Source organism: Buteo buteo, chromosome 23 (assembly GCF_964188355.1).
Source record: "Buteo buteo chromosome 23, bButBut1.hap1.1, whole genome shotgun sequence".
NCBI lineage: Eukaryota > Metazoa > Chordata > Aves > Accipitriformes > Accipitridae > Buteo > Buteo buteo.
Genome location: NC_134193.1, coordinates 5435499 through 5455697, shown reverse-complemented (window position 1 = coordinate 5455697; position 20199 = coordinate 5435499). Strand labels below are relative to the sequence as shown.

Genomic DNA, 20199 nt, shown 5'->3' with positions numbered 1-20199 from the left:
CTCTCACCTTTCTCCCCTTCCTCATCCCCTTCCCTTGATGTTTTATCTGTCCCCTCTTCCCGCGGCACAGGCTCCCCATTGGGTATGGTCTTGTTCTGCTGCTGGGCCAGCTTCTGCCGAATGGAGTTGATCTCCCGTCTCAGGAGCCGGATGCGTCGTGTCCGGGCACCACTGGACCGCATGGTGCTCACCATGTCTAGCTTCTCCAGCAGCTCCTTCAGCTGGGCCTCCAAGGAGAGGTGAGCCCGGTTCTCCGGGAGGAGGATGTTATCCACTGTATCAAAAGAGATTGTAACAGTGAAGGGAAGGAGTAAGGCTTCTTGAAGAAGCATTTAGGACCACTGCCATGCCTCATTTACTTTTATGGTATTCATGAACCAATTGCTTTAGTTTGGGGATTTAGCAATTGTTAACCCTGGAGCTTGGACTTCCTTCCTTTGGGTAAAGAGCAGCTGACTTAAGTTGCACTGTCCTCCAGCTCCCGTTACTGTCCCAGGGCAACAGTGAAAGGACATGCCTCTGCACCCCACAGAAGACAGCTCACAGTCCAGGTCCTTGGCAGGAGCCTATTTCATTGCCAGATTAAATGACAAAATCCCACCACAAACAGAACTGGCCAAAACATAACATGTTTGCCATTCCTCTGGCTCTGCTGAAGGGCTGGCATCCACAGAAGCAGGGCAGAGAGCTGAGAGACGTGCTATCATACACCAACACAAATTTCATAACAGACTGTCTGTCTGCATCCAAGAGGGTTGCAACATTCAGGAATCGGACGGCAGACTGCAAGCTCTGCATGCTGGATAGCAGCAGTATTCTGTACTAAGTTTAGCCAAGTTATTCAACCAATGCTTTGGAGCTGCATCTCAAGATGGCTGTAGGAATGGATGTGGTCATGTTGTGAAGGGAAAGTCTCAGCTAGAAGGACTGCTTGGGTCCCAGTACCTTAACCTCACATCACCCCCTCCCAGCCCTCAGTGCTCCATCTAACCCAGTTGCTCTACACCTTGCCAATTTACAATGAAATTACGAGCTTTCCTCAGAGCAAAAAATCCTAGATCCGCCTTTGCACTGTTCTTTAAATACCAAGTTTGTACTACAGCCATGGCACAAATCAAACAGCACGGGCAGTTACAAGGCTCTTCCGAGACCGACATGCACTAGGAGAGCTGGATCTAAGCTGCACCTAGCTCGGAGTGCCTGGCTCACCTGAAATCCTGCTCTTTGAGGCTCTGAAGGAGTTAGATATACACTTAGGTAAATACATGGATAGGAAAATTCTTGTATGCTGAATGATAGCTATGATTTCCATGCAGGCTGAGTGACATGCTCAGAACAAAGAACACAGTTACAATCTTTGCGAAAAAAAAAGCTTAATAAACACTCACCATCCTCCCAAGAAAAGCGGTAAAAGTCCTCGGTTTTGGGTGACTCAGGCAGGTGAATCCCCACATCAGTGTCAAAGCCAATGTTTTCAGCCTGCCGCCGTGCATGACGCAATATCGCTCCTCCAAGGTCTCTGAGCCGGACAGCTGCTCGGTGGAAAATCGTGTCTTTAGCATTATACCTCATGCAGTTGGTAACTATAAGGTTAAAGTCTTCCTCAAACTCATCCAATGTTCGGTACAGGTGGGACTCCAGCTTCCGCCTCATGGTGGAAAAATCCATTGGGTTGGAAATGAATTCCAGGTAATCTGGAACCTAAACATATAAAACCTGTACAATTACAAAAACCATTTACTAGCCAACTAGAGCGCATCCATCACAAGCACTCTTAATGCCCTTTCCACTGGCAAGGGACAGTGCCAGCAGTTCATTTCTGTGTCACCCAGTCAAGGCAGACACATTCTGGCTCTGCAAAACATTATTTGTCTGAGACGTGCTGAAGCTTCCAGAAAACAATACCCTTTTTTGGCCCAGAAGGATACCCTTTAGATATTCTTTAGTCCACCAGCAGCTTGGGACAAGGTAGTTTGTGCTTCCAGGGTTATGATAGCACATGAGCTTCTGCCCAGCAATACTTCATCTACAACCCGTTAGACACCTCTAGGAAAAAGACTTGCCTCGTTCAGGTTAACAGGCTCTGCGAAGATTTGGGCAGCATCCTTCTCCTGCAACAGGTCCAGTGTTGTGCGCAGAAGTACATTGAAAGGGGTCAGCTGTAGCTCCATAGCAGCCTGCTGAACCTTGACCTGGGAATGGGAAAACAGCGATGAGCAGTTATCGAGGACAGGATATGTCAGTGGTGTCTCCCTCCGGTTTCTCCTGAATCATCACCCCAGCTCTACTCCATGGTAGAAACCTCAGGTCACCATACCACTGGCCTGGTAGACTCATTGCTGAAGAATTTCTGGCAAACATCTTGTCCTCTCCATGTGTAGGATGCACATTAGCAGACGGCACTTTGCAGAGTCTAACTGCACAGTCCGATCCTTTGGTAAACAGGGAACTCCTGTTTATCTAATCCCATAAAGCCAAAACAAGAGGAAACCCCAGAAAATTAAAAGATAATACAACTAAAAATGAAAACAGGAAGAAGCTTTTCATGCCTGGTAAATTATCCTGTAGAACTCCCTGCCTCAAGATATTATTATGCCAATTAGCAACACTATACAAAAGTTAAAAGTATGTAGGCGTTCACATGAACAACAACATCCATAATTAGGCGAGAGCATAAACAAAGTTTAAGATATAAGCTCTCACACTTCAAGGCAGAAGCCAAACAACAACAGTGGTTAGATGTCTGCAAATTTCTAATACAGTTTCTGACATCTTTTATGAAGTCTCTAATACTGCCTGATTTCAAGCAAACAAGTTGTAGCACTGGTTTGATCTCTTACACTGAAACTATTCAAAGGAGACTGGAACAGGATAGAAGTATTTATTTCTCCTTTAACATTTTAATTTCTTTGATCTTATAATCCCTCATTATGTCATTAAATCAACCACTTCAGTAGCAAAGGAAAGCAATTCTGTTTACAGAAAGCAAACTGTATTTGATGTGCTAAGCAACAAGACAGTATCACTAAGAGAATGAATGAAGACAGACGTAAAGATCACACTCTTTCCCCAAAACAGGAAAGAAGCCGCACAAAGACTCAGGACTCTGGAGCATCCTTCTCCACTCACCTAAAAGCTGGGCTGGAATAGAGCTCAAACTAGATACACTTTTCTGTGATATCTTATCCTTTTATAAAGCACACCATAGTTTCAACAAGCTTTTATGGATTTAGCCAACTGTGATAGGGATATATCAAGATACCAAAAGCAAAGCCCAAGAGTGATTTTTTTTTTTTGATCCTCCTACCTAAAATACGTCCACACAGCAAGGAGGACTGAGCCACTGCTGTAAATCAAGGACAATGCAGCAAATGAACCAGTGCTGGCATCAAAAGAACTCCAGAAAAGCTGTGGGCAGTTTCTGGCCACAAAAAATTAGTTTGCAGATGAGCTGTGATCACAGAGGATGCCGCTTTCCCTCTGCCTGGCTCCCTGCAGACAGCCTGAGAGCACCCAGGCAATGCCTGAGGCCACATGCACAGGCTCACCATGCGCAGGGCGAGTCTTTCATGAAGTTGTCCTTGAAGATACTCATGCCAGACACCACAATTGTCGCTGCAGCAACCAACCAGGTATGGCTAGCAAAGACCCTCAACAGGCAAAGCTGGTGAGCATGGGAAGCAACCTTAACTGGTGCAACTTTGGAAAACTGCACACAGACCAAAGAGGAAATTGGAAAATTCAGTAAATGGTCTCCATCTTAAAACTTTTTCTTCTAAAAAATGTACTTAGAGGGCAAAGCACAGGAATTTTTAGCTTCAGAAATGAAGAGCAGAATTGTGATTTAGAACTCTCTCTGGAGCAGGTGTTACCAAACTCCTGAAATAATCATTAAAGGAGATCTAACTTCTACTTGGCAAAACACTTGGTCCATGCCCAGAAACAGAAGGGGTGCTGTAGGTCAGGAATCAAATCCACAGTTAGTTATGCAAATACATTTTTCCAGCACTCTGCAGCCCAGCCCTGGTTTTGAGGGAAGAGGCTGAGCAGTGCGAGCCTGTGGCTGACACAGGGAGAGATGTGCTCTGCACATCCAACAGTCATACACTATGAAAAGAGGAAAAGGCTAAAGAAAAACTGTCATGTTCCTCCTCTGCCTCCTGCAGCACAGTGTTTGCATGGGACCGAAGCTAAGTGCAGCAACTTGACAGCCAAAACTACCTACCTGCTCCCGTTTGAGTTTTTCCCTCTTACGGATCAGCTCGATGAGCAGCCGTGCCCTCTCCAAGTCATGACGCAGTTTTTGCCAGTACTTCAGCTCTTCCTTCACTGCACTGGTCTTCTCATCCTGCTCCTTCTGTAAGACATAGCAGTGGTGTGAGATGAAAAACACGACTTGCTTCCTGCATTTCCTCCTCTTTCTAGGCATCCCCTGTGAATTGCCCTCATAGTCTTCCTCCTGTCTACTTGTCTCTTGTTCAGACTATGTCCACTCCTTCCTACAGCATTTAGCTGTCTAACAAACACAACACCAGCCTTTCTGGATTTTATGTTATCTGTGAAGTTAGGCCTAAATCATACTGCAGCTACACTCTGGGAACATGCTTCATTGCATGCTCATTTACACCCTCCCTGCTTTTATATCCAAGTTCATTACAGAGACTGGAAATTTTTCTGTTGGCCGCTGTGCATCGAAGAGGCAGCCCAAAGCGTTTACAGTACAAAGGCAAGGCGAGCAAAAGCATGGGAGAAGAGAGCTATTATTATCCTCTTTGTAACCACTACGAAGTAGAGCCATGGAAAGAGATTCACCAAAACACAAAGGAACAGCCAACGCTGGGAGATGAGCTCACACCTTCCAAGACACAGTTCAGTGGCTTCGCAATGCAATCAATCATCCTTCCCCTCCTAAATCTGTAGCTTTTTAAATGGTTTTGAGGATATAGCTGAAGTGCATACTCTTTTGCGTGATTGCCAAGAGAGGACAATTGCTTCACAAGATCCTAATGGTTTATATTTATAGGACATTTGTTCTTAAGAACTTACTTGCAGTAAATTGCCAACTTAATACACCAAGGAAATGCTGCACTTCCCCAAGCTCCAGACTGATGAGTGGGAAATATTTTTTTAATTAATCATCCAGAGCAGTCTTCATGTAAACCGAAAGCCTATAAATTCCTCCAACTACAGTAAAAATACACATGCACAACGTGCACAATACCTAGTGACAGGCTACGTTAGAGGGTAGAGTCCAACTGCCTTCATTACTTCACCAACTACTTCTCATGACAAAGGCACTGCTGTTTAATACCATCAAGATCGAGCAACTCTGGATGCCAGCTCAGAGGAGGAAGCAAAGGAGTGCAGTGCTGATGATTATGTCTAAACTTCCATATGAATGTGCATGGGAGGGTCGGAAATTGAAGCTGCAGGAAGAATGACCCAAACTGGAATTTGGCCAGGACTCTGGAGCTAACACCCATTTTCCTGAGGAGGGTATCTTTACTCACTCATGAGGAACGTGGTTTTAGAATTCAGCTAAGAGATCAGTCCACCAAGGGCCCATCACACCCTTGCACAATCCTGGGTCTCCTGACTCAGGGGAAAAACTCTTACCTGCTGGCTCATCAACACCAATACTAGTGGCACGAAGGATATCCCACTGAAACACTAACTCAGCTCTTCAGGTGTGAGCATACCAAGAGGAGACCAGAAGAGACTTAACTCATGTCAACCTATGATCTTTCCACCCTCATTCCCCTTCCCAGCCGCACATCAAGTGCATCTCCCCCCAGAATGCAAGCTCTCCATCCTCCCATGCAGGTTCAGCTGGGGGCCAGTACCTGCTCCGCGTTCCTCTGGGACTGGAGGTGCGAGTGCAGCCGCCGGATTAGGGGCACCCCGTTCCTTGCTTGCCGCTTCAGCAGCCAGTAGTTGTGGAGCCTCTGCATGAACTGGTTCTTTCTCTGGAAGGAGAGGCCACTGCAGATTTTGTTCAGCCTGAAGGAAGCAAAGAGGTGTCATGGAGCCAACTGCAAAGAAATCGTGACTCTGCAGACCCTGGTGATACCATCAGGTTTCCCAACAAAGTTTTGCAGTGTTCTGTCAATGCACACTCTGAACTACGCATGCAACTGGTACATCTGGGATCTCTCCACCATGAAGACATATGTGCCTACTTTTCACAACATATCCCTGTATTAGTACCAGCTCAGATGGAGGTTCTCACCAAGGACTTGCCACAGCACGGTCAACCTATGCAATCATCAATTCGGCTCCAAGCCTTAATTTCAAAACTACTTTCAGTGTCAAGAACTTTCCAGGGGGCCATTTAAGTGTGATGTTATTAAGCTGGAGTCTCGGAAACTAACCTGATGGGAGTCCAAGAATAATGTATCACCTATTTTAATCTTTTCAAACCATTTGTTAGACTATACATGGTGCCTTATCAGCAGTTTTCCAAAGCTTATCTGTTAAAATACCAGTGACACATCACCACACTTCCTCAGGCACCAAACGAAAACTCAGCACTACCTAGTTCTGCATGAGAGAGAGCTGCCAGAAAAAAATACACAGCCAAATTCAAAGGTGCTTGCAACACTGACAGGTTTGACATGCTCTGTAATAAAAGAAGGAATTAAGAAACTATGAAATGAGGAGATTAAAAAAAATGTTAATGGTGGGATGACCCCTATCTGCCTGCCAACCTGTAATGCCTGAAGTATTTTAAAAACACCTTCACAGCCATCTATGTGAATTCAGATGCTAGACGAGTGTTTGCCATTAGAGACCCCCACAGATTCTCCATTATGCAAGTTTGGGATGGCTGCTCAGCAAAGCAGGGAAACTTCAGTGTGCTGCAACACTCACATGGAAGAACACTGGTCAGGAATGATTCTGCAGAGCACTCTGAACACAGTTATTGCTAGGTCTTGACTGAAGAAGATTCAGTGTTTCCAAGGCCAACAACGAGAGGGACTGAGTCCTCAAAACAGACCCTGTCCAGCTCCAGCTATCCAGCTCCTTCCCTAAATCTGCAACACTCACCTGTAAGAGGGGATTTGTGTGACTGTCACCATGGGCACAGACAAATGCCCATCGGTCACATCACCAGGCTCCTTTTTGATCTTCTGCTTCAATTTCACTTGGTTCTTTTTCAGAGACCCTTTGGGAGGGCCAGAATTGGCTTCCTCCTCTCCCTCGTCCTTCACAGTGTCTTCCTGCCTCTCAAGGCTAGCAGCTGGAGACCCTTTTTTCACTGTCCCAGGTGGGGAATGACTCTCACAATAGGCAGTCTTGCGCACGGTGAATGTTGTGCCGTTGATGCTGGTCTCCCTCATGGGTTCGATCTTCATGAAGAGACCAGCCCGCTGGGCACAGGTGACGTGGAAGGCAGTGTAACAGTTCACCTTGTGGCATTGGATAGCAGCTCCCATGCCCTTCTGCTTGCAGATATAGCATGTGAGCTTCCACCGAGCCGGGGGGATGTTATTTATCCCTTCAATGGGCTCCAGGAACACAGTGTTTGCAAAGCAGACCTCTGGGATCCAGATGGCACAAACTACATGAGCCCAGCGGCCATCGCTGGTCTGCTTGAAGGCTCCACCTTTGTTCGGGCAAAGGACACAATCCACAGGGCGAGAAGGGGACTGCAAGCAGCAGCGGCAAAGCCACTGCCCCTCAGGGATATAGGGCACGCCATAACACTCCTGGTGCACAGCCAGATTGCAGATATCACAGAACAGGATGACATTGCTGTTGTGACACTCATCATCCATGCAGACACAGCAGAAGGCATCCTCATCGATGAGGGACTGCTGACCCCCGTTGTTTCGGCTCTCGAGGTACGACTCCTTTTCCAACCGATCCACCAGCAGCTCAAAAGTGTCAGCAGAAACTGTCCCATAACCATCATCCCTTCTCTTCTCATTGACCATTTCCAGCCATGCCAGATCCTCCTCATCCATGTCATACTCCACCTCCACATCGAGGTCCTCAGGGGGCTTTTCAATGTACCGGTAGTAGGCGGCAGGGAGAGGAGGGGCATCTGGCTGGCTGAAGGAGTCCACCACGCGGAAGTTGGGCTGGGGTAAGTGTAAAGATGTCCCTGGTGCATATTTGGAGCAGGACTCTTTCTTCTTGCCTTTGGAAGGTGTTTTCTTAGATTTGGAAGGGAAAAGGGGCTGCTCGCTGTTTTCCTTGTTGCTGTTGCACTCGGTGATGTCCTGGGCAGTCAGCTCGTCCTCTGTGATGATTTTTAGGGGATCGTAGATGCTGATGCGATGAAGCCGCCCATCAATATCTACCTCCACGATCCGCTGGGCCTGAGCGTATGTCAGTGTCTCCCGAGTCGGTGAGCACTTGAGGCTGTAGGGTGAGGGAGAACGTCTCCCCTCCAAGTTCTGCCGGGACCTCCTCCGAGGCTTCCTCATTGCTGCAGTCCAGAGACCCTTCAACAAAACAGGATAGAGGACAGTGTAAGCCAAGGAGACAAGCAAGGAGCAACACAGGTTCAAAAACTCACTCAGCATTGCAACAGAGCAATATTTCTACTGGAGACTCCAGCAATTTCAGGCTTGCTGAGTCTTTACACCTTCTTAGATACAAGCAGGTAATGGATATATCAACCACTTCTTACAATGCGTATCAGAGCAATGCACAGCACCCTCCAACCTTCTCTATTTGCATGTCAGGAGATGTATATACCCCCCATAACACCAGATGAGAAGAGCTCAAATTAATTTTACAGCATAGCATCCAAACACTCTGCTGTGCATCCAGCTCAGCAAATCATTCAGATCCCCCGAAATTCAAATAGCACTTATCACATCTGCTTGCACCATTCAAATACTAAGTTCACACAAGCCAAGGAGGAGTTCTCTGTTCTTCTGCCTGTGGCTTTTTTTTTTATATCCCCAGTAACACACAAAGTGTGCTGGATGTTTTCCAGGTGGAAAGGAAAGTACTGTTCCTGTCCTATGAAAGCAGTTCCCAATTTTTTTTGTCACTGAGCTCCATATGAGAAAACTAACAGTGCTCCCTCAGTCCAGGAGGGAGCTCCTCCAAGTTTCCCACTTCAGGGCTGCCACCACCACTTCTTCTTCCTTTCCCACACTGTGGATGCAAAAATCCTGTAATGAAAAACCATCCTCCAGCTTTGCTTTCCCTTCCCTTGCAGATGTAGCTGTTCCTTACACCCCTCTCCAGACAGTGTGCACTGAGCGGACCATGTCCTTCCCAACATGCAAAATGGGTCGCAAAAGCCCAAACAGAACCAGATGATGAATGGAGAAAAGTAGTGGGTGCTAGATGTGCATCCCTTCTGCTCTTTGGTGGGATCCATGAGGAAGCAAAGGGGAATGAGCATGGGAACAAGCAGCATGGATCCAGATGGACTTACTAGTTTCAGCTCAGCGTCAGCCCCCCTGAAACCACAATCCGTGTTCAGGCACCTGAGCTGGTTCTGCTGGTGCACGGGGGTACAAGCAGGAAAGCAGCAAGACAGCTTCCAGAACGCACCAGGAACTGTGCAATGCTGTGGTATTTGCTCAGAGCCTTAACAAAAAGCCCAAGCCAGCTCTGTCCTCACAAACTGCTAATCAGCAACCCAGATAATCATTTGAGAGTCGGCTCCTAACATTAAGGAGGTGCCCGTCAAGGGGGAGCGGAGCAGAAGCCTGGAGCCAGCAAGATGAGCTGGGGGAGGATGGAGACGTGGAGGCAGGAGCCCAGTGATCTGAGGGTGAAGGAGGGAGGCAGCGAAGAGGGAAAGCGGAAAGGAAGCCAAATGAGTAATGCAAGTGAGGAGGGCAGTGTCAGGGATGGGAATATGAGTTATGGGAAGAAATGGGCTGGGGCAGAAACAAGCTGAGGGAAGAGGGAGAGAAGACAAAGAAAAGCAAATGTAAAATCTCCCTGAGAAGATAAGTCAGCCCAGAGCTTATCTGTTGCTATGCAGAAGCCTGAATCAGCACCTCACCCTTACAGCAATCCACACTTTCAGCCCCTTTCTGTGGGACCCGCAGACAAGAAAAGACACTGCAAACTCGTAATTCCTACTTAGCCATTGCATTATTTCTGCTCTGTGAAGGACATAGCTCCACAAACCCTCAATCATGTGGGGCAGAGCAAGCAGCACCTCACAGGACCAGGACCTACAAGAAGCCCTGAGCTTACTCCAGAAAGGTGCAACAAATTCCAGGAGCAACACATTTCTCTTGAAAGTACTGGCTTGGTGAACCACAAGATTAAGCGATGATACAACATGTGTCCTAAGAAACAAACAGGCTTTGGGAAAAGTTTCCAAACTCTCCTTTGCATCCACAGAAATCAGCTGCAGGTGCCAGTTTCACTACACACACCCACAGCGATGGAGCCTGTAGGCACAATTTAATTTCAGTTGCAAAATGTAAGATGACAATTTCCACCTGCAAAGACAGGTACCACAAATTTCAGGACCTTTCTTCTTAAAACTCTAATCAGCCACTTGATCAGCAGACTGCAGACACCCAACTGCACTTGTCCCAGCTGAGCTCCAATGGTTTCAATCAGTAGGAAAAAAAGAATTTTAAAGTAAGGGTATAACGGCAACTTGATCATCAAATGGAAAAACTAGAAAATCCTGCTGACAAACAACTGTCTTACAATCCAGGCAGGTACGAGCAAAAAAGATACTGGAGGAAAAAAGATATATGAGCAAAAAAGATATTGGAGGATAAAGTAATTAGCATGAGCTGGCATTAGCCAGTTGCTGGGAGTGCAGAGGGACAAGCAAATTTCAGCAAAACAAGCACCTGAAAGAAGGGTTATTTTACCTGTTGACAGGAAAAACAAGGGTACGGAGTTCCTGTTGCTTTAGTGAAACAATCAGTATATTGTCTAGAGCAATTACCCAAAGTGGGCTTTCCACTACAGCAACCGACTGTCATAAAACAACCCATTTGTAAAACGCACAATTACTTAGCACTATGCAGAAGCATCTAAAACAGCATGGAAATTGCTGCCAGTGAGAGCTGAGTGCCTGGGATAAGACATGCACCTGGATATTAGGAGAGACACAGCTACCCACCTCCAAAATATCTTGAAAGCAGCAATGAAATGAACTCAGACACACTGAGCTGAACACTGTGACCTTGTCTGCAACAACAGAAATTTCTAAACAGTAATCTAGCAATGTTCTGATCTTCTTGACACACCTGAAAACACCTCCCAGCCATGGATAAAAAAGAATCCCTCCGCAAATAGCACCCATGCATGCTGAAATGCTAAACAGACTTGACTTCAGTGGGCTTAAATGCTATTTCAGCCCATGCTGATTCTGTCCCACCATGGACAAAGGTTGCTGATGTGAAAGCAGAAAGTTCAAACAGTCGTCGCCACAGTGTGCTCAAGGCTTTCCAAAAACCTCCCATCATCCATTTCCGCTGGATATTGCGCCAGGAGCAGGGGGTGAGGTTCCTAGAGAGCACAACTGAGCAAACAACATAGCTACAACCCACAAAGCCACTGAGGATGAACTTAATTCTACCCCAGGAGTTCACTCAGGAGCAGTTCAATTCTCCTGAGCAGCAGCTTTCACACCCGTGGGCCAGAGATGCCTGGGGGGCTGCAAAAGGTGACTAAAAAAACAGGCCCGTCATCAGGAGACTTAAATTTACTACAAAGGAGTCAAAAGCTCCACCGAAAAAAGCTAGAGATCCACGTATCGAACAACATCATAATACAGGCTCCTATTATACACGCAGCCCGGAAAATCCAGCACAAGTGAATCCCCTAAAGGGCGGGCTAAAAGTTGCCATGATTTACATCCATGCAACATTGCACTGGCCATTTCCAAGGGTCAGAGGCATCCTCTTACACTGCAGAAGACCTCACTCTCCTTCCCACCCCTCCTTTCCACTGCAGTCCTTTCCAGCCTTCCCACGCTGAACAACCAAGGATTTTCTTTACAGCACCAGGTTTCCTTGCTAACCTGCAGAGGACACAAGGCTGGAGCTCAAGGCAGTGCTGTTGGGGGAGTTTCCTGGCCCTTTCCAGCATGGCTTGGGGATCCCAGTGAAGAGCTAGGTCCCTCAACGATCAAGATCTTCAGTGATTTGGAGCAAGGAGAAGGCCACCTAGACCTCAGCAGGCAGCAGCAAATGGGAACAACATGGCTCTCGTTCCATTTTGGCACACCGTGATTATCAGCATTGGCTACAGCTCATACAGCCCTAAAAAGTTTGGGTTCCGGCATTACCGGAAACTGCCTCTCTCCGGGCCACCACGTCAAACATGAGGTCTGGAGACGTTCCTCCTCATTGCTGTCCCATGCTGGCAGCCACGCAGCTCCGGGCAGCCACTTGTTGCTGTTTGCTGGGATTTAAACCCTTTCCTGCGCAGTGGGGAACAGACACCTACGGAACTATTCAAGGAACATGTCTGTAACATAAAGGCAATGAATGCCACATGAAAGAAACAGCCTGGAACAGTCACAGCCCCCTTTCCACCTTTCTTTTGCCAACTAAAATGCTGGGCGAAGCTCCTGCCACCCTCCCTGATGTCCCTCCATGTTCCTGTCACGTCCGTGCTTTCCACAGGCCCATATTCACCCCACACGTCTGCTGAGGGTTTATGCTCCTCATGCCCACGGTGATGCCTACAATGAAGTGTGTGAGTGCTCAGCAGAAGTCATGGAGACCTGTCAACCCAGCACCTGCCCTGGCACACACAGAGAATTTTATCGACCCCCTGATATTTCTGTAATCAAGTCAAGCTGTGGCACACACCAGGACATGTGCCACACCGCAGGAGGGGAAACCCTCCGGAGCAGGGAGGGTGTGAGCCATTATGTCAGGCTGCGGATGAAGTTTAAGGTAAAGTCTGGGCTCAGCAACAGATCGTGCATGCCATGAGCTGTGTCTGGCCTCAGCAGTGCTCCGAGAGAACCGCCACGCACCACAAGCTGTGTCTGGCCTCAGCAGCAGCTGAGGGAACCATAACATGCCATAAGCTGCATCTGGCCTCAGCAGCAGTGCTCTCAGGGAACCATGATACGCCACGAGTTGTGCCTGGCCTTAGCAGCAGCGACGTGAGGAAACCACGACATGCCACGAGTTGTGCCTGGCCTTAGCAGCAGCGACGTGAGGAAACCACGACATGCCACGAGTTGTGCCTGGCCTTAGCGGCAGCGATCTGAGGAAACCATGACACGCCACGAGTTGTGCCTGTCCCTAGCAGCACTCTGAAGGAACCACGACATGCCATAAGCTCCTCTCAGGAGCTCCCCTGTGCAGCTAGGGCCACGGGATCCCTGCAGGGAGCCCCAGCCAGCAGTCAGCGATCTGGGTCAAGACACAGCAGGGACCCGGACAAAAATAATGCCGCTCCCGACGGAGGAGAAGGCGCGGCGGGTGCGTGCGATGAGCTACGCCGGCCCTCAGCACCGGGCCCTGCCCAGGCGGGCCCACCGCCCCCCGCGGAGCGAAAAACGTCCCTAAGGAGCAAGGGACCAGGGCGGGGGAGAGCGAGAGAGAGCGCAGGCAGCACCAGAAGCCTATTGGCTGCCGCCGCCGTCCATCCCAGCTCCACCGCCAATAGCAACGTAAGGTTTTGCGGGTCTAAACGGGGCTGCGCTCAGCCCCGCCTGGGCCAATAGCGTGGGAGAAGGTGGGCGGGGCCCCCGCGGACGCCGCGAAGAGGGGGGGCCAAGATGGCGGCAAGGGGGGGGCCCGGCTGACACGGCGCTGCCCGTTCCCCCTCCCCAGGCGCTCGCCGCCGCTGCCCCCTCCTCGGCGAGGGGCCGCGGGCCGCTCCCGCCGCGCGGGGATCGAGCGGGGGCGCGGGGGGAGCCCGCAGGCTGCGGCGAACCGGCCTCCCCCGGCTCCTTCCCGCCCGCCCGGTCACCTTCCCGCGACCCCGGCGCGGGGGTGTGTGAGGGAGGAGAGACCCCCTGAGGGAAGGGTGTCGCGGCCTCCCGCGCAGCGCTTTACCTGGCCGCCTCAGCGCGCCGCCGCCGCGGCAGTCTCCACCGTTGCCGCCGCCTCCTTTTTGGGGGTATCTTTTTTTTTTTTTTTTTTTGGCTTTCCTTTTTTTTTTTTTAAATTCTCTCTTTCTCCCTCCCCCCTCCCCTCCCCCCTGGGGCGGACGGGCTCACCCAGCCGGCGGCGGGAGGGGAGGGCACAAGATGTCGGCTCCGTCCGCTCCGGCTACCGCCGCCTCCTCAGCGCCGCCTCCTCATGCCGCTGCCGCCGCTGCTCCCGCCGCTGCCGCTCCGGCCCCGGTGCCGCTTCGCCCCCCCCCCCCCCCAACACCCCCCCACCCTCACCTCCCCCCTCCCGCCCCCCCCCTCCCCTCCCCGGGGCCCCGCTCGCTCCAGCGCCCCCGCCGCTCCCGGTGCTGTGTGGAGGCGAAGGTGAGGGGGGGGGGGGCGGTGGAAGCAGGGGACACACGCACAAGATGGAGGCGGCGGTGGCGGTGGCAGCGTAGCCCGGCCGAGCGGCGAGGAAAGGCGGCAGCCAGCGGGCAGGCGGGGGAGGGGGCTGCCGCGTTTCGCGCTTCCCCCCCCCCCCCCTTCCCCTCCCGCCGCGGGCAGGGACCGCCCGCCCCTCCCCGGTCCCTTCCCACCCCCGGGCCGCGCGGAGCGGGAGGCCCCCGGGGGCTGCGGGGTGACGGGAAGGAGGCGGGGGGGGGGGGGGGGGGGGAGTCACTCGGCGCTGGCCTCATGGCTGGGGAGGGGGATGTGGGGGGGCATCACTACCGCCCGCCCCCCCACACCGCCATGCCTGGCGAGGCGGAGGGGAGCAGGTGTCCGCAGCCCCCCCCCCCCCCCTTCCCCGGGCGGGTTGGCATTTGCTTGGGGTCTCGGGTACAGCCGTGGGGGGGTACAGTCCCTTCTTAGGCCGCTGCCTTGCCCCCAGGAGCCCCCAGGCCACTGGAGGTGAGCAGCTTGGATTTGTGCCCCAGGCTCATTAGGATGCATTCATCCTGCGGCCGCTTTTTTGCAGGAGGCATGGGGTCCCCCAAAATGCGCAGGAGCATCGCCAGGTGCCAGAGTCCGACCCAGCTGCACCCCCAGAGAGGCTGTAGCCTTGTCTCTGCCACTGTTAGCCCAAACAAGCAACATCGAAGAAACGGTGGGAATAATAAGAGCCCGTATTTATTTTCTAGTCTGATACTTAAGGTCCAGATGGCCTTCTAACGTGCGGAGGTGTGACAGGGTGGAAGGACAGTGAGAGAGCGACCAAGAAGAATGAGCAAGGGAGAAGTTATGTTTGCAACTGAAATGAGTGGTGAGATAGGAACTGCAGCGGCTCCTACACTTATTTTTTATAGAGTGTACCACATACTTGGGCATATGTACACTCCACCTCCCACTCAGATCGTGCAGAGTATTGCACAGTATTACCATCTGAATTTATAGAATTAACTGCTTTCAAAGGAAAAAATGAATGCTATTTCCCCTCATTTACAGTCCAACTATAGATCTTTTGTCTCTTAACGTATGCTAACCGTGGAATCTGAGAGCAGCCAAACAGTCTATGACAAGTCTGTTTTGCAAAGTACTCGGGTTGGACCAGAGCTTGTTGAAGCCTTAAGCATGGGAAAACATGTTACTTAATGCTGAACAGTCTTACATGTCAGCCTCTTAAGTACTCCTTTCTGTGTATACTTTTTAAAGAATCTGCTGTTAACATATCAGAACTCAAAAATAAATCATAATATATTCTGTTCTTGTCCTGCATGAAAAATAACCTATCAAAGATTTAGAAATACAGTCCCAATACTCTCAGTGATTTACAAGAGGATCTCACCTAACCTCCGGAAGAACAGCTATGCAACAGCACAGTCCTAACGGTGAAGGATAAAAAAAAAAAAATAAAATAAAAAAATCTATAGGTGTTTCTGCTTCCAAGTTGAGTGTTAAACAGTAAATAAAATTATTTCAATAACTGATGAGCAACTTCACTATCTCATTTTCCTTCTTTATATGAGAACTCGATTTTGATTTTAACAGCAGGTTTTACTTGCACTTTTTTCCTAGCACTTTTGGTGCCTTTTTTTTTTTTTTTTAATATGACAAACTTTTGCAAACTCTTTCATTTTGACCTCAGTTTTGAAACTTCATACTCTTAGGTTCGCACTGGAATTGGCTTATTATAATCACATTAGGTTCCAGTCTTGCAAAGATTAGCATACATGCTTAACGTCAAGCATGTGAATAGCCCTGTTAAGTTCAGTAGGATGACTCGTGCACAAAACGATGTACAGACATCTCTGAAGAGTGGGGGCCATGTGTCACAACATCAAAACAAGTTATCCATCATTTAGTTTTATAATAGAGCTGTGGAACTAATGTGTTATTTGAAAAAACATTCTGAACTTATCTCAAATCCTAGAGGCACAACTTAATTCAATTTCTTCGCACTCTCAGTTTTTAAAGGGTGCAAGTTCAAAACCAGCAATGTCACTTCAAATGAAAGCATCAGCCAAGACAGCCCAAACAGAGCTGGGTACCTTCAATGGTATTATAATTTTCTTCATCTTTATTCAAGTATATAAAACATACTTTAAAAGGGGAGAAAATTACATTTGGAATTGAGAACTGACCTTTTTTGTTGATTCATTAAGCCTCAAAAATAAGTAAAGTTTGTATCTCTGCTTCAGCTGTTTGTTATGTGGCCTGCTAGAAAGGACCTGTGCACATTAAAGGTTAAAAGCCTGATATCTCAAAGCAATTAACCTCAGCTGCTGTTTATTTCAGCTGGATTTGCAAGTGCTCAGCTCCACTTTCTAAGACCCTAGTTTTGTGTGGAGTATAAATAACCTCTCGCTCAGTCTCACTAACTTCAGAGAGGTGACACGAGCACCCAGCACTATCTTTTCAGTGGTGTTCTTTTTTTAATCTTAACATGTAAATCATAGTTTTAAAACCTTTTTTCAGGTGAAGTGTTCTGAAGACAAATCTGAAATTATGGTTGATGGTGGAAGAATTTTTATTTTTCCAACCAATGTTGGCTAAAAGGAGTTAACTCACTTTCATTTAACAGAAAATCAATGAGGGTTGAAGATATATACTAACCTTTCAGTATTATTTAATAGAGCACAATCCAACAAAAAAGGAGTTATCAATCAGCCAAAGTGCTGACTGAATCAGTTGTGAAGCAACACTGGCTGAACATCACATTAAAAGCTGTATAAACCCATGTGCTCAGAAAATGGCCTTGTAGAAAGAAATCGGGCAAAACAGCCCATAAACCACATTCACCTGGAAACTCTGACATTTTCACAGTGTAGTAATGCTGATGGCCTTGAACATAGCTGCAATTATGCAGCGAGTGTTCACCCATTTGGGGGGAAAATGAATTAGTACTGGCTATTTTGGTCTTCATTCAATCTTTCTCTTTCATGTCTTGTTTCTCTTAGTTGGGAAAAGGAAAAGAGCCATAATCACGTTACTAGCCAATACTCCGCTGACCCATGATACAGGAAACTGCAGAGGATTAGGAACGCTTTCCTTGGTTGCTCAGGCAAGAGTGAGGCATGGAAATAGGAAAAGGTATTACCAACCTTTGTACAGTATCTCACTAGAGCTCTCAGATGTGTTTATAATTTTCTATGTTTTTCTTCTTTCCCATTATCACATGCTTAAAACCTGAAGATTATTTGTTTGGTCTATAGGATAAAATAAACATATGGTTTTCTAAGAGGCTCGAGATATTTTCAAAGCTCTGCACTGAAAGGTTTCTGGGTGGTGTCCAAAACATGGCAAGTATTGCGTCTCTTAAAAAATCCTGATAATTTTGTGGTGTCTCTTAAGAAAGGAAAAAAAAAAAATTATAAATCATTGCTTCATCTGCTTTTTCTTTCCCACTTAGATCTGGAAGTACCTCATAAATATGTCCCATAAAGATGCAACTTCACAGACCTAATTAGCTGTCAAAAAAAACTTACACAGAAAGATTGTTTACAATGAAGGCTTCACTTTCCAAATAATAGAAAAAACTGCTTAGATAATAAACTCAGAAATAAATGTAGGCATAATAAGTAAATAGTATTTCAAGATAAACATCTGCATGTTATATGAGACAGGCACAAAAATTCTATCCATAGAAATTTTTATCATACATCCTTATATAAACAGCAAACATATTCCTGGCTGGCCTAATTTATGGAATTTTGGATGTTCACTTAAAGGCCGAGTGATTTTTATCACTCAATTTTGTATTTTTAAGTATGTAAACTACGCCAGGGGAAAAAAACATAACGAAAGGAATGTACATCAGTTATGTGTCAGTGTGGGTCATCTAACAGGTGCACCTGCACCTCAGCGCAAGATAATTTCTTCTTTGACTAACAGTGTCTGTCAGGGTCACACACACCCTCTGTTTCTTGTCCCGATTTTGAAGTATTTTACACCTTGGCCTGAGTCACCAGCTCTGTCAAGCAGGTGTTTTTCAAACTCCTTTCATGAAATGTGAATATGATTTATTTTTGTTTTCCTTCAAATAGCTTATTCCTCTTCATTGAAGTATGTCCTCAGATGCCATACGAGCACTGGAATGGTTGGTCTTTACAAACAGACACTGTCTTTCCGCTACCAACCTGCTACATTTCCTGCTATCTATTTTGAGTTACTACCTGGTACATACCATGAAAAACAAATACATGCACACCTCCAGGGTTCCCCGGCTTGCAGAGCATCAGCTCCCTGCATTTGTCAGGATATTGGGAATTGCAGAAGAAATAGTGTTTGGCTCTTGGACAGTGTGCTGTTGCTGTACAGGGTTGGTGGGTGAATGAATGAAACCAGAGCGTGGAGCCCACACAGCAGCTGTTGAGATTGCTCTCGCAATTTCAGAGCATTCAGTGTAAGCTCTCAAAAGAGAAAACCTACTGAGAAACCCAGTCCCTGAAACACAAAATATTTTCTGGAAGTGTATTCAACAGAAAGACTGATACTGAAGAGACTTTACATGCTATCCCTGAAACAAGTGGGATTAATATTTTCTCTCACTAACAGCAAAATCTACGTACCCCAATCAGTTGTTTTCACACTTGTTCTTCTCACAGTCGTTCACATCGGAAGTCCCCAGTGCCTCTTCTGTGCTTGTCCTCTGGACAGACAGACAATTCCCAAAGGGCATCTCAGGTTATTCTTTAAAACTATGGAGGCTCCTTTGCAACTACCAGTAGACTGCTCAGTACATTATTTTATCATGAAGATGTTTTCTCCTCAGCCATCATTAGAGAGAGCCAGGAAACTCCAATCCTCTTCAGGTCTGCCTATCCACTTTTGAAGAGGAGCAAGATGATTAAGAAATCACACCCTAAATTCCCATTTAAAGTGGTTTAGGAGTTCTGTCTGAATGGGTTCTTCACCTTAACAGATGACTCTGAAAGAAAGCTGAATACTCTAAAAGTCTCTATAGATTTACTCAATTTTTCTCAGCAAGATTGAGCTTTTAAGACTCTTCTCTGCCTCTCTATGTCCACAGCTATGTATAGTCAGGAGGCCAGCCTGCCTCACCCATGCGTCTGCACACACTCACCTGGATGATGACCCTCCACTGCTAACCACCAAGCCTCATTTTACCAGGGCATAGGCAGCTCTAAACATCCGCAGCTCTCCGAGATGTTTATGGCAGCCACAGAGAGCTCCTCTCTGACCTCTGTTAAAGATTACGCAGTGGACATGGCAGCCAAGTCAGACACCAGGTTCAAAAGGGCAATATTTCGACTGCTGTTTGACCGATGCAGCTGGAACTTCTCCTTTCCACCGTTCAAGGAAAACGCAGGTTGTCCCACACTTCGGAAGAAGAAAGGATGGTCCCTTGCTCTCATCAAGCTGGGGTTTTTCAAGACAGAGTCAGCAGGACACCATGCATGTCCTCCAGCCCGACTCTTCAGTGTGCTACGTAACAAAAATATTGAATTTCAAGGAAATTGAGGGAACGTCACAATGGTTCTGTGCTCACTGTCCCTACCTAAGGGCGGAGTGAGGCAAAGGGCTTGTACATGGCCCAGAGAGGTATGAGCCAAGAGAAACAGCATCTCATCAGCACGGAGCATCTGTACAGCTACAGCAGGATAACACCAACACTGTCATATCAAAAAGCTACAGTCGTTGGGGGGTTATCGTGAGTACTACATGGCATGAGCTGCAACAGAGAGACAGCCAAGAAACATGACGTCACCTTGTCCGGTTCCCAGTGGAGATGA

At 47.8% G+C, this 20199-nt stretch overlaps 1 protein-coding gene across 7 annotated transcripts in view; it reads right to left on the bottom strand.

Moving 5' to 3' along the window:
• Nucleotides 1–19956, bottom strand: part of BRPF3 (bromodomain and PHD finger containing 3) — a 39851-nt gene extending 19895 nt beyond the window's left edge. For 3 of the 7 annotated variants that reach the window (XR_012654130.1, XR_012654134.1, XM_075055541.1), the window contains exons 1-7: nt 13971–14223; nt 7048–8450; nt 5844–6000; nt 4226–4357; nt 2064–2192; nt 1389–1701; nt 8–274 (exon numbers count right to left, since the gene is read on the bottom strand). Coding sequence is in view for 2 of the 7 variants with exons in the window: in XM_075055541.1 (XP_074911642.1) it covers nt 8–274; nt 1389–1701; nt 2064–2192; nt 4226–4357; nt 5844–6000; nt 7048–8432 (2383 nt within the window). In the remaining 5 variants the exon portion in view is untranslated. Of the gene's footprint in view, nt 1–7; nt 275–1388; nt 1702–2063; nt 2193–4225; nt 4358–5843; nt 6001–7047; nt 8451–13970; nt 14266–19014 lie in introns of those variants that run through there. The other 4 variants (XR_012654132.1, XR_012654131.1, XR_012654133.1 and 1 more) reach the window with 4 other exon arrangements.
• Nucleotides 19957–20199: the final 243 nt, after the last annotated feature.